The sequence below is a fragment of the Bufo bufo genome, chromosome 1, assembly GCF_905171765.1.
Source record: "Bufo bufo chromosome 1, aBufBuf1.1, whole genome shotgun sequence".
Lineage (NCBI taxonomy): Eukaryota > Metazoa > Chordata > Amphibia > Anura > Bufonidae > Bufo > Bufo bufo.
This window is the reverse complement of record NC_053389.1, coordinates 682,116,971-682,131,535: the sequence shown is the minus strand read 5'-3', so window position 1 is coordinate 682,131,535 and position 14,565 is coordinate 682,116,971. Positions and strand designations below refer to the sequence as shown.

At 45.2% G+C, this 14,565-nt stretch overlaps 1 protein-coding gene across 1 annotated transcript in view; it reads right to left on the bottom strand.

Annotated features, from left to right (window-relative positions):
- Window positions 1-9,877: 9,877 nt before the first annotated feature.
- The window catches only part of LOC120985919 (aminopeptidase N-like), a 126,608-nt gene continuing 121,920 nt past the window's right edge, over window positions 9,878-14,565 (bottom strand). Inside the window, exon 20 of the mRNA XM_040414140.1 lies at window positions 9,878-10,049. Coding sequence (XP_040270074.1) covers window positions 9,888-10,049 — 162 coding nt within the window. The 3' untranslated portion in view covers window positions 9,878-9,887. The remainder of the gene's footprint in view (window positions 10,050-14,565) is intronic.

The following is a 14,565-nucleotide window of genomic DNA, read 5'->3' as shown; positions in this document are numbered from 1 at the left end:
TCCACTACTCTCTCATTAGAAATCGCCCCTCTCCTGCGCCTTGAAGTACATATGTATCTATATGTACAAGTCAGGGGGGAGGGGGAGGAGTCAGGTACTGGGCAGGTGAACTGACCTGGAGGTCCACATTCTCACATGAGTGACATATGGCAAGGAAGTTAGGAGGTAAAGACCTCCAGTCGCTTGCCCAAAATAGAGTGTTTGAACCCATGGAGTTCACATCCTGTTTTAATTCACAAGGCAGTAACCACCATTGGGTCATCCCATGGACCTCTTCATAAAGAAGGTATATATGGGAATGAGAAAATGTGGGGGGTAGGAGGAGAAACAAGGGTAGAAAAGGAAGAAAAGACTAATTAAACTTGAAGTTAGTGAATTGCAATGTATTAGCAACAAAAAAAGTACATCCATTTTTCCTTTGGTAAGTTATGTCTTAGTATTCAACCTACGTGACACGTAGATCCCCAATGTGAATACAGGTGGATCTCCGTCATTAGATGTGGGTAATAATCAATAAAACATAATCAATAAAAACATTCTTTCCCATGTTTTTCTTTCCCAAAAGATGCCTCCACTAGGTCCATCTTTATAATAAATGAAAGTTTCTCCATAAATTGTTTGAAGGGCAGGTGTAAAGGATCTATCCAGGTATGGAGAATATTCAACAGCTTTCTGCTGCTGAGGAGCACCTGGTTTCATCCAGTCTATATACAGTAACCGAATAAAGTCCTTGATGGAAGTTGACGGAGGCTACAATCCAAACATGGTTGACATTGTCATCTGTGGAATATCATTGGTCCATTTAGATGTAGCCGTCATAAATGTATAATCTAAAGGAGTATGGAGAGATTTATAATAACTAGCTTTGCGACTTCTCACAGTTGGAATATGTTTGAGATTAACCTGTAACTCCACTCTCTGGCATTCAAAGTGGGCAACAGTTTATTAAGATAATTACTCGCTTGTAAATAAGGGAAAAAGGAAAAAGTTACATTTGGGTATTTCGACTTAACTTCTTCCAAGGATAATGTCTTACTAGTAGACCTATTCACTAAGGGGCACATTTATTAAGACCGGCGGTTTAAATGCTGATCTTAATAAAGCCCCATAACTGGCGGTGGATCACAGGCCTCTCCATAACATTGGCGCATCCAACACCAGTTCTATAAGGAAGACAGCTTTTGAGCTGTTTTACATTTAGACCTTTTGGTAAATGAGACAGGCCTCCTTGTCCACACTACGCCCACAATTTTAGACCTAGCATAAGCAGGGAGAAGTTAAAGATGGCGGCGCAACTAATCCTTGCGCCCTAAGTGTCCAGAAGAGACCAGAAGAATCACATGCAACTAATTATAAGGGTGTAAATTCTTCATATGCCCTAGTTTTTGCCAAGTGGACATCAGTTTTTCCCAGTGTTTTTCCCAGTGTTTCTGCATCGCTCTGGAATCACACAAACAGCTGAAGATGAAGAAAATTATCTTTATTAGACAAGAATGTTTGTTCCTGCAGCCTATTAGACAACATGGAAGTAAGGTACGTCCAATCCATGGCTATCAACACCACAATATTATAAGCTCAGATATTTGGAAATTTTAATCCCCCATTAAGCTTTAGTTGTAAAATATTATAAGCTATCCTGGGCCTACCCGCTCCAAATGTATTAGTTTCTCATCCTTAGGACCCAAATAAATTGGTTACAAATGAAGAACATACAGGGTGGCCCACGAAAAAGTATCCCTGTTTAGTGTGTTACCAATGATTTTGTGCAGTATCTCTTACCTTTCATGTCTTGCTACTCTAGTTTTTTTTCTTTCTTTTCTTTTTTTTCCTTCCTCTTTTATGACCAGTACCAATCCAAAAGTGCACTTAGTGGGGTTGGATTTTTCTCTGAGCATGACTTAACACGGTTTGACTGTTGTCCTGCTGGGAAGAAGTGAAGTCCTAGATAGATGTCACTTGTGTGGCCCTTTATTGTTCTCTACTATTTCTGCTATACATACAGTACTTTGTTTTTATTGTTAATAAATACAGGTTGGGATAGTTCTATGGGGAATATGTCTAGATCTCAGGAAGATATGTACTTCTTTTTCTCTAATAAGCTTGCGGGTTACCTTGTACCAAATTCAGCTCTTCATCATGACAAAGATTGTCTCATGGAATGTTAAAGGTCTTCGGTCTCCACACCAACGCCTAATGGTGCTAAGTCATCTAAAGTGATTAAAAGCCAACATAGCATTACTCCAGGAAATGCACTTACCTAGGGTTGATTTTTTCCGCATGCAACGCCTATGGGTTGGTAGAGTTCTGGGCTCGCCCCCTGGGGGCTCCAAGGGGGGAGTAATACTTCTCCTCCATAAAAATCTGGCACATAAAGTGATATTCTCTGAGGAAGATCAGGAGGGCAGGTTACTGCATGTTCAGCTTAGCTCCCGGTCTGAAAACCTGAGCATTTATAACGTGTATGGTCCAAATGACGCCAATTCTGTGTTCTTTGATGACCTGAGAAGTAGGCTACTTAATGATCCAATATCTCTTTAGATAGTCGCGGGGGACATGAATGTGGTGATGGTTCATGATAAGGATAGGCGTAACTCCCTAGGCTGACAAATAATGCCCAGACACAGGGAACAAGGTCCTGATGTAATTAGCTACTAGGGCCAGTTTAATGATGCACGGCGCCAATTCTTCCCAGACGAGAGAGAATTTACAATTTTCTCTACCACACATGCCTTCTGGTCCCTCTTAGATTGCTTTTTGGTGACAGAGACCATTCTCCAAAAAATGCTGTTGATGGATGGATATGGGTGATCTAGTCATCTCTCATTATGCCCTGGTAATCCTAGAAATGGCAGATAGTATCCTGAGGGGTCCACACTTCATTTGGAGGTTTCCTTTGGAATTAGCCTCGAATGAGAGTTTTTTTTAGAAATGTTACATCACTGGTGGGAGGAATATTGGGACACTAACTCTTCCTCCGGCGAGTCACAACTAATTTGGAGAGCAGGCAAGGCAGTGTTACAGGGGAAAATAGTATATACAAGAGGTCTCAGAAAAACAGCACTTGGGAAGCTAAAAGAATTAACAAATGCACTAAGAGAATCCTACACGGAGTTTCAATCTCGGCCATCCCCACAATCTAAACAGAAACGGCAAAACACAAAAGCTGAATATGATAGATGGTACAGACAGAAAGAAGAATTAGATGGAACACAAAGGGAGGCTCACCTGTTTTAGATTTGGAAACAAGTTGGGAAAACTTTGGCGTCTTTAGCTAAAGGAATAAAACCACCTTCTTTGATCACTTCTCTGAAAAATGCACGGGGGAAGGGGGCATATGTCAACTACCGAAGGAGATAAACAAAATCTTAAAGGATATTACCAGGATCTCTATTCAGCAGCAAAATGGGGTGTTACGGCAGGCAAGGCATGGCTTGACAATCTCTCACTACCTCGAATTGCGCCTACAGATCTAGTGGCCTTGAATCTACCTATCACTGAGGAGGAAGTATGAAGGGTAATCTGCCAATCTGCAAACCGAAAAGCTCCAGAACCAGATGGCTACACTAATGATTTTTTTGTAAAATATTAGCTCCTAAAATTACACTGGTCCTCACATCCCTATATAACCAAATACTGCAGGGACACCCGATACCACCGGACATGAACACGACAAATCTCAAAGTGCTCCCAAACCCAGGAAAAGATGACACTCTGGCGTCCAATTTCCCTCATAGATAATGATTTTAAATATCTTTAAAAAATATTGGCTGACAGACTAGCAGTTTTTCTCTATAAACTTATAAATCCCTATCAGGTAGGATTCATACAGCGCAGGGCAGCGGTTTATAACTTACGTAAAGTCCAGGCTGTGTTAGATAAGGTCACAATGCGCCCTCTCCTTCATCCCTCCCCAGCTCTCCTCACCATAGATGCAGAAAAAGCATTTGATAATGTGAACTTTGGATGGCTGAACGAGGTATTGGACACCATTGGTTTCGAGGACCAATTTAGGATGTATATTACATCGCTATATTCTTCGCCCCTAACCAGTATTTTCACCCAGGTTACTTATCACAGACTTTTGGTTTACAAAGAGCACTAGACAGAGATGTCCCCTTTCACTTCTATTATTTAATCTGGCATTGGAACCGCTTTCTAAAGCACGGTCTCTGTCTAAACATATTGAAGGTATTACCACTAGCAAATAAGTGCTTAAACACACTTTATTTGCTGATGATCTTCTGTTATTTCTAGCACGCCCCCAAAGAGATCTCCCAGCTCTGTTCGAACTTCTCTCTTTAAAGTCAATATGACCAAATGTAAATTATTGGATTTGTCAGTGTCACAAAACATTCACAAAGAACAACTACACAATACACCTGTTACCGTAGTGATACAGTGTTTTAAATACTTAGGAATTAAGGTGGGAAAAACTCCGGAATCATTATATACCCTAAATTACCCTCCATTGTTTAAGAAAATACTCTCAGACCTTAAAGGGTAACTGTCATATTTTTTTTTATTTGCTAGTTTATTAGAACTAGGCATGTATACCTGAGTTAGTCTGTCAATGATTGTCAAAAGATCTGTAATTACCTTATAATAACAGCTTTCATTAATGTCCTCTGTCCCTTTTCACTGCTCCCTTAAAAGACCGTTGCTAGGGCTTGTCTGTCTTCCTTTTAGTATAAACAGAAGACGGAGGGGCAGTCCTTCACACTGCATGCCTGCATTAGGCTTCAGAGTGAGGAGGCGTGTCTCTCAGTAATCCAATCTGATTGGCTGGCAGGGAGCTGCTGGCTACAGCAAGTGTGTATGAGAAGTGAGGGAAAGCAGTTTTGACCTCAGAGAACTGGCAGAGGAGCCATCTTGAGAAGCTCCTCATATTGTAAATGTTTAAACAGCGGTAACTAAGGGAAAAACTCAAGGAAAACAGTGGTATGTGAAGAAACTAAAGATTGCTTTATGCATAATGCTGCTGCAGCAGTAGCATATGCTAAAATTGATTTTTTGATGAAAACATGACAGTTATCCTTTAAATCCTGGTCAAATCTCTCCATTACACTCCTAGGAAGATGTCACTTACTAAAAATGATGGGTTTCAGCAATCTCTTGTACCCCATACAAACCTTGCCGATTCTATTGAAACTTGCTGATATTACGCTCCTCAAGGCCTCTCGGTCATCTATTTGGAAGTCGAGACGGTGTAGAATATCCATAGCTAAACTGACCAGACATAGGAGCAGGGGTAGCATAGGATTACCAGATATCAGGAACTTTAATCTGGCTGGTTTACTGAGGCATGGTCTGAACTGGATAAATAAAACCTCCCACTACTCAGTCTTACACATTGAGGAAGAACTAGACTGGCCCTGAAGTTTTAATGCTATCCTCCACACTAGGTACACAGCCTTACCTGGTCCTGTAAAGTGCAGTGTGTTGTTGCGAGATACAATAGCTCCCTGAAGGCGGTCAGAAAGATACATAATCTCCCATTTTCAATGTCTAAACTAATGATGATTTGGAGACACTCGGAATTTCATGCAACCTCTCTAAATAAACAATTCCAGATATGGCCAGATAAGGAAATACATGAGGTCAGGCACATATGGAATCAGAAGGAGGGGAGATTCCATACATTTTAGGAACTGCATACTCTATACCGACTGCCTTCAGACCATTTTTTTGCGTACTATCAACTAACCGCCTTCTTGCACTCCAGAGTAAAAGATTTACACAGGAATTCTCTACTAATTCCTTTGACCTTCTCTTAGGGACCCCTGAAAATATAAAGACTCTAGTGATCATTTACGGTATAGCTCTTTGAGAGAGTTAAGCTCCAGGAAGGGGGGCTCTTCTTTGTTCAAAGCTTTATCAGACATGGTCCTTCATGAACAGATATTAGAGGGCTGGGTTCTAATTCAGAAAACAATACATAGTGAAGCCTGGTAGGAAACTTACATTAAAATAATGCATGAAGCTATCTATGGCTTTTATACCCCTTGTAGGAGAGTACCTGGGGTGGTGGTAAACGGGAGGTACGTGCCAGCGGGGGTCCTGGCCCCGCTGGAGTAAGAGCCAGAAAAGTGCATTTTGCAGCGGTTACGCTGTTAACAACGGATCCGGGCCGGCTCTTATTGGGAGCAGGCAGATATGCGGACGGGTGCCTGTCTCCCCACGGTCCAGGCCAGGTTTTGCAGGGAAGGGTTAAAACCTGACCAGCAACAAGGGTGTGGTGCACAGTGTGGAGCTTCTGTGTTCTCTGGCTGTGAGAGTGAGGAGTGGAGGTGAGCTGGGCTGCGTGCTGAGGCCTGTAAAGGAGTGTGCAGGGACCCGCAGCTGAATCCAGGAGGGATCCATGTCCTGTGGCTAGGAGCCGGACCCATGGACTTACTTCACCAAGGAGAAAAGGTGACATTACTCCTGGCTTTAAATAGACTTTGCTTTATGTGACTGAAACAGGCCTCAAGTAGCCTGCAGCAGGGACTTGCTGTGTTTGAACTATTATTTTGCTGTGTGTGACCACCCTCCCTATGAACTGCACCGTCTTTCACAAATATGCACCGTGTGAATAAACAAAGCATTGTGGTTTACACCAAGACCGGTCTGTGATGCCTCTATACTGCACTCGCTACCACTGCCTACCAGAGCGGATCCCCACACCCTCAAGACCCCAATAAGACTATAGAAGGCAGAATAACCCATTGCCCCAAATGCCAGGTTTCAAACGCTGATCTTACACAAGGACTTTGGTCCTGCCCAAAGGTGCAGAACTTCTGGCAGTCTCTTCTGTCTCTGGTTGCAAAAAAATGTCACATACAAATTCCATTGGAGCCAGAGATTCTTCTGTTTCATGTAGGGAGAGGTGTAATTACACTCAAAGCGGCAATCCACATAATTATACTAGTGGCCAAAAGATAACTGCTGACATACTGGCTTAAACCAAATACTCCGCCACTAAAGGAGATTATCCAACAGACATCAAAATGCCTGATGTTAGAACGTATTGAGACGGAGTATTGCAGATCTACATTAACAGGCCCCTTCTTTCGGAAATGGAGAGATTTTATGGAATCCTTCTTTACCGAATCAGAAATACTGGCGGTAATCCGACCATTCCTTCATACTGAGTGCTACACCAATTTACATCCTAATGACCCATGGCGTAGGGTGACACAAACAACAGGAGACTGATTTGGTGATCAAATCAAAATGATTTAACTCAATTAATACAAAGAAGCCATAATTTTCAGTCACACATTTGTTAAATCAGCTTTTATTTTTACATTCTGTAATAAAAACAAGAAGGTAGAAGCAGTTGTTTTTTCTGGCAGTGCTTTATAGTATGTATGAAAAATCTAACTCTTATTTACAATGTGATCATAAAGTATAAATAAAGGTAGGTTATTTTTTGTTATAGGCTCTCACCTAAAATTACCGATTGTTTTATGTGACCTTTAAGAGTGTGGCCTAACAGGATGGAATCTTGGCTGTGGATTTATTGTGCATTTTGCCCCGAATTTCACCCTATGCATTGCAAAAAGGTGAAATCCAGGGTGGAAATCCGCAGCATAATTTGACATTGAGAAATTAAAATCCACACCACAGGTCAGTTTCATTGCAGATTTTTTTGTTTTCACAGTGTGTGGATGGGAGTTCTTAATATCTCTTTCACTTAGCTGGTACTGTGAAACATTGCAGAATCTACCCATGTGGCGAATCAGCGGCGTATCCTTCCCATGTGGACGCACCCTCAAGGTTACGGTAATTGGGTTTATGGAGTAAACATGGTTATCAGCAGAGGTTGTACCAAGATAGCAAGCAAGGAATGATACTGTACAGCATTTTTTTTAATTGATTTTCTGCTTTTTTTCTTAGGGGAGACATTAGATATTAAAGGAAGTGTGTCATCAGAAAATGACCTACTGTTTACATTTTTAGGTTAAAGCGACCCTCAGGTTAAGGAAAAAAAATATTCACATTAAGGGTGGGTTCACTCTAGCGTTAAAGATTCTGTTATGGCTTTCCGTTATAACATGGTTATAACGGAAAATAACGGAATGCCCAGACAGAATGCAAAACGGAAGCCTTTAAAAGGCATTCCGTTTGCTCTCCGTCCTAATAGAAGTCTATGGGAAAGCATAACGGATCCGTCTGGGTCCCGTTATGCAAGACGGAAAACAAAGTCCTGTCGACAGGACTTTGTTTTCCGTCTTGCATAGCGGGACCCAGATGGATTTGTTTTGATTCCCATAGACTTCTATTAGGACGGAGAGCAAACGGAATGCCTTTTAAAGGCTTCTGTTTTGCATTCCGTCATATCACAAGTTTATGGACAGAAGAACGGATCCGTCCTTCCGTCTTTTGGCTTCCGTTATTTTCTGTTATAACCATGTTATAACGGAAAGCCATAATGGAATCCCTAACGCTAGTGTGAACCCACCCTAACTGGGGAATGAACAGAGCACTTACCCGATGCCCTCCTTTTCATCTTTACAGCCGCAGATCTGCCAATTCCTGGGTTCTTCTTCTGCCATCCAAGATGGCAGCACTGCTTCCTGCTGCTCTTGGATTGATCAGCACTGCTCATGTGAACAGTGCTGGACAATCCAAGACCAGTGATGGACAAGCAGGAAGTGCTTTGGGCTACCAATATACAAAGTGCAGTATATAGTCTAAGAAGCTGTGTGGCTATTTTGGATGGCGAAGAGCAGCTTGAGAATTAGCACAACTAAAAAGATGAAAAGGAGGTCATCATGTGCATTTTCTGTTAATTTTCCAGTTCATGTGAATTTTTTTTCTTGAAGGGTTGCAACTGAGGGTTGCTTTAAGCATATTTTTAAAATAATTTTGGTGCTTTTTGTTTTCATTTTCCATGTCACTATATTAAAAAAAAAGCTAATAATATGCTGAGACTTGTTCTCTATAGGTAACTTTTCAGTAGCCATGGCATTATCATAACAGGCAGAATTACAATGACAGATATCACCTTTGTATAACACAGAATACACCATTCATATTATGTGATTTTACAGCTTACCTACTCCCTCCTGACCTCTGCACAGGTCAGAAAGCCTGCTTTGAAATATTTCCTATAGAGGTCAATGGGGTCCCTCCAGTCTATTGTGTCTATTGCCCATGTGGCTGCTTTCAAGAACAGGAAGTCTTGACATATTTAAGGCTTAGTGGCCAATGCGAAAACTGCAGGATTTAACAGTATTTAAAGCGGCTGTCACCAGATCACCCCTAATAAACCAGGCACATAGCCTGGTAGGGGTGATCCTGCAGTTATACCTTTCTCCTCACTGTCGGCGCCATTTGTTGATAAAATCAGACTTTTAATTCTTTGCTGGCAGGCAATATTGAGCACCAGGAGGGGGGCTTTCTAAGTACCCTACCAGGCTATGTGCCTGGTTTAATAGGGGTGATCTGGTGACAGAGCCGCTTTAAATAGATCGGGACATGGAATTTTTTTTTAAAGAATCAACCAAAATTCTTTAAAAATATGTTTCATTTAAAAACTTGATTTAAGCAATAGTTCATTTTTTGATGACCCATTCCCTTTAAAAGTATTTCCTCAAATGTTCTCCAATCATGTAATATATATGACAGCAGAAGTACCACATACAAAAGCCTCTGGAACCTAAGGACATAGATATGTAAATGGAAATACATTTGGGTTTCTCAGTCACTTCAGAATGGAAATTCATAGAAACCCGAAGAAGGGTAATCTAGCAGAAGGAATCTTGTCAGAACAGAAATCACATTTCTATGGTATAATTTTTATTTTCTCTGTAGCTTTATACATTATAGAAAACCACATATGGGGGTACATGTGGTTTGTAAACGTTCTCTTCACAATTGTGCAGTAGTGTTTTTCATCTGCTTTAAGGGTTTATAGCATTCTCGAACCATTGCTGTACAGCAGCTTTATTCTGATTTACCCAGATGATGTTAGCTTTCGTCTTCTCTATAGCTTGCTCCAAAGTACGAGACGCAGTACCGAAACCAATGTTGTTATCAGTATTGAGCTGTTTAAACCGATTAAGCTGGAGAAAAAATAAGCCGTTGTTATTTGGTCATCTGAAAATAATTTTAGTGCATTAAAAAAGACACAAGTTCATCAAGTTCAAACTTTTGCACTTGTAAACCCAAGAAAGCCAAAAACTAAGATTGTTGATGTTCTATGGGAGGAAGAATATACTTTTGAACTGGAAACCGCCCAAGTGTCCTACAGTGAGCCAATGGGTAATCCTTATAAATAATGACCTGCAAATGTATAAATTGACATACGAGGCAAGGGGATTGACTGATCGATTTGATAATATCTGGGGCCTTTGGGTCCAGGCTGAGGGTATGACTTGAAGTCATTGACGATGGCAAATTGTCACGGAACCATGAACCAGACGTACAACAAGAGATAAGTGAAAATAGAAGGCTTTATTGAAAATAAAGCTGTAAAGCAAAAGTCCAAACGGATGGTGAAACCGAGCAGAGTCTTTGCGAAGCCAGAGGTCAGGAACCAGAAGGGTAGTCAGATGAAGCCAGGATCAGGAACCAGCAGGGTAGTCAGACGAAGCCAGGATCAGGAACCAGCAGGGTAGTCAGACGAAGCCAGGATCAGGAACCAGCAGGGTAGTCAGACGAAGCCAGGATCAGGAACCAGAAGCAGCAGCAGTCTTAGAAGCATGTGAACACAAGAGGACCAAGCAAGGAACTGAAGCCACAGACCTCCTATATATATGAGCTAGGCATCCAGCTCCTCCCAGGGGAAGGAGGAGCCGCAGGGTGGAAGGCTACAAGAAACCCAGGACCCAAGATGGCCGCCAGCACATGTCAAACGAAGGTAAGACCATGACAGTACCTCCCCCTCAAGGGCCCCTCCTCCGCGGAGCACAAAACGGTTTCTGAGGGAAGCGTGCGTGGAAGGCTCGGAGCAAGGCAGGAGCATGGACATCTGCGGAGGGAACCCAGGAACGCTCCTCTGGACCATAACCACGCCAATGGACCAAAAACTGCAACCGACCGTGGACCAGGCGTGAGTCCAGGATATTGCTCACCTCATATTCCTCACGATTGCCCACTTGGACCGGACGAGGCCGAGGAACCGAGGAAGTGAAACGATTACACACCAGTGGCTTCAACAGGGAGACATGAAACACGTTGGAGATCCGCATGCCAGGAGGAAGCGCAAGGGCATAGGCTACCGGGTTTACCCTGCGAAGCACTCGGAAGGGACCAACAAAGCGAGGCGCCAGCTTGGGAGTGGGCACTCGAAGGTTGAGGTTGCGGGTGGACAACCATACACGGTCTCCGACCTGGTAGGAAGGAGCAGGCGCTCGTCTGCGATCAGCCTGGAATCTCTGGCGCTGCGCAGAGACCTCAAGGGACTTCTGGATCTGTACCCAAGAAGCACGTAGGACGGAAAGGTGATCCTCCACAGCCGGAATATCCTGGGGAGAGAATACCTCCGGTAACACGGCAGGTTGGAACCCATAATTGGCCATGAAGGGAGACGTCCCAGAGGAAGAGTTCACCGCCGTGTTCCTGGCAAACTCAGCCCAAGGCAGGAGGTCAACCCAATTGTCTTGGTGATCGGAGACATAGCAACGAAGGAATTGCTCCAAGGCCTGATTGGATCGTTCTGCGGCCCCATTGGACTGAGGGTGGTAGGCCGAGGAGAAGGAGAGATGAATCCCCAACTGGGAGCAAAAGGCGCGCCAGAACCTGGACACAAACTGACTCCCCCGATCTGACACAATCTCCTTAGGCAAACCGTGCAACCGGAAGACCTCCCTGGCAAAAATCGTGGCCAACTCTTGTGCAGAGGGTAACTTCTTGAGAGGAACACAGTGGCACATTTTGGAAAACCGATCCACAATCATGAGAATGACCGTATGGCCTCGGGATGCAGGGAGGTCCACAATGAAATCCATCCCCAGGTGTGACCATGGGCGCTCCCCGGTGGCTATGGGTTGCAGAAGGCCCAACGGAAGGTGCCGAGGGGACTTACTCTGGGCACAAACGGAGCATGCCGCTACATATGCGGCGATGTCGGAACGTAGGGAAGGCCACCAGAACAGACGTGAAACAGCCCAGGACAGCTGATTCTTTCCAGGATGCCCCGCGGTCTTGGAGTTATGGTAGGTTCGCAACAACCGAGTGCGCAACTCCTCAGGCACAAAACATCTGCCGTTGGGTCTCCCAGAGGGAGCACCAGATTGAGCCGCCAAAATCTGCTCACCCAGGGGAGAGGTCAGGCTGGTGCGAATGGCGGCCAGGATCTGATTCGGAGGTATGACCGGAGTCGGAATCGACTCCTCCCTGGACAGCTCGGAGTACTGCCGTGATAAGGCATCCGCCCTGATGTTCTTGGAACCGGGTAGGTAGGAGACCACGTAATTAAAACGTGACAAGAACAGAGCCCATCTGGCCTGACGTGGTGTCAATCTCTTGGCCTCAGAAAGGTAGGTCAGATTCTTGTGGTCCGTCAGGATGAGAACCGGAACCACCGAACCCTCGAGCAAGTGCCTCCATTCTTTAAGGGCCTGCACGATGGCCAATAACTCCCTGTCACCAATCTGATAGTTGCACTCCGCGAAAGACAGTTTCCGGGAGTAAAACCCACAAGGAAGCAGAGGACCCTCTGGTGTTCTACGCTGAGACAGAAGGGAGCCTACTCCCGTCTCAGACGCGTCCACCTCGAGGACAAAGGGCAACCCAGGGTTGGGATGCGACAGAATCGGAGCCGACACAAAGGCGGACTTTAGGGCCTCAAAAGCTCGGATGGCCTCGAGCGGCCAGACCTGGGAATTACTGCCCTTCCTGGTCAGATCCGTGAGAGGCTTGGCCAGCATGGAAAAGTCCCTGATGAACTTCCGATAATAATTGGCGAAGCCCAAAAAGCGCTGCAGGGAACGAAGACCACTGGGCTGGGGCCACTGTAAGACAGCCGAAACCTTCTCAGGATCCATGGAGAACCCCTCAGCGGAAATGATGTAACCTAAGAAGGTTACCTGGGATCGGTGAAATTCGCATTTCTCAAGCTTACCGAACAGCTTGTTCTCTCGTAACCGTTGCAACACTCGTCTGACATCCAGAATGTGGGCCTCCATGGATTCAGAATATACCAAGATGTCATCCAAATAGACTACCACACACTGCTGCAACAGGTCACGGAAAACATCGTTGATGAATTCCTGAAAGACTGCGGGCGCATTGCACAACCCAAAGGGCATAACCAAGGATTCGTAATGACCGGTCCTGGTGTTAAACGCGGTCTTCCACTCATCGCCCGCCTTGATCCTTACCAGGTTATATGCCGCCCTCAGGTCGAGTTTGGTAAAGACCGTGGCCCCTTTAAGGCGATCGAACAGCTCGGAAATCAAGGGTATCGGGTAAGCGTTCTTGATCGTGATGCGATTGAGACCCCTGTAATCGATGCAAGGCCTCAACTCACCGCCCTTCTTTTTCACAAAGAAAAATCCAGCCCCTGCCGGGGACGAAGATTTGCGAATGTGTCCGCGTGAAAGCGCCTCCCTCACGTACTCCTCCATGGCCTCATTCTCCGCTACCGACAGTGGATAGACTTTGCCACGAGGAGGAACGGCACCAGATTGTAACTCTATGGCACAATCGTATGGGCGGTGCGGAGGTAGGGCAACCGCGCGCACCTTATCGAATACATCCCGGTACTCCTCGTATTCAGGAGGCAACAGAGAGTCCGAGGAAGTACACAGCAACTTGACAGACCCATGGATGCAACTAGCCCCACACTGCGGTGACCACGAGAGGATCTCGACCGATCTCCAATCGAAAGTCGGATTATGCTTCTGGAGCCAGGGGTACCCCAAGACCACCGAGTAGTGTGGAGACGAAATAACCTGGAGGCAGACCGACTCTCTGTGAACGGCACCAATGGCTATCCCCACTGGAAGGGTCTCATGAGTGACGTGTGGCGGCAGAAGGGGTCTGCCGTCTATCGCCTCAAGAGCCAGTGGGGAACCTCGAGCCTGCAGAGGAATGGAATTGGCGGCAGCGAACACACTATCAATGAACAAACCACCAGCACCAGAGTCCACCAACGCCTGGGTCGTCACCGAGCCCCCGACCCAGGAGAGGACAACAGTGATCAGTGGTTTGTCAACACGGGAAACCGGGGACGAGGAGACTCCACCCAAGATCTGCCCCCGACAGGATCTCAGGGTACGAGCGTTTCCCGGACGGTTCGGACATGCCAACCGAAAATGCCCACCGAGACCACAGTACATGCATCGGCCCTCGCGTCTCCGGAGTGCCCTCTCCCCCTCGGACAGGCGAGCAAACCCCAGCTGCATGGGTTCACCCCCAGACAAGTCATCCCCAGGAGGCGTGGGAGGAGAGGGAGGCACGGGTGGGACAGCAAACGTAGGCACCAATCTGTTAGAAGACCTCCGCAGGTTCTCCTTAAAGGAAGGTCTCTCCCTGAGTCTGGTGTCAATCAAAATCAGGAAAGAAATAAGAGACTCGAGCTCAACTGGTAGGTCCTTAGCTGCAACCTCATCCTTCAAGGCATCCGAGAGACCA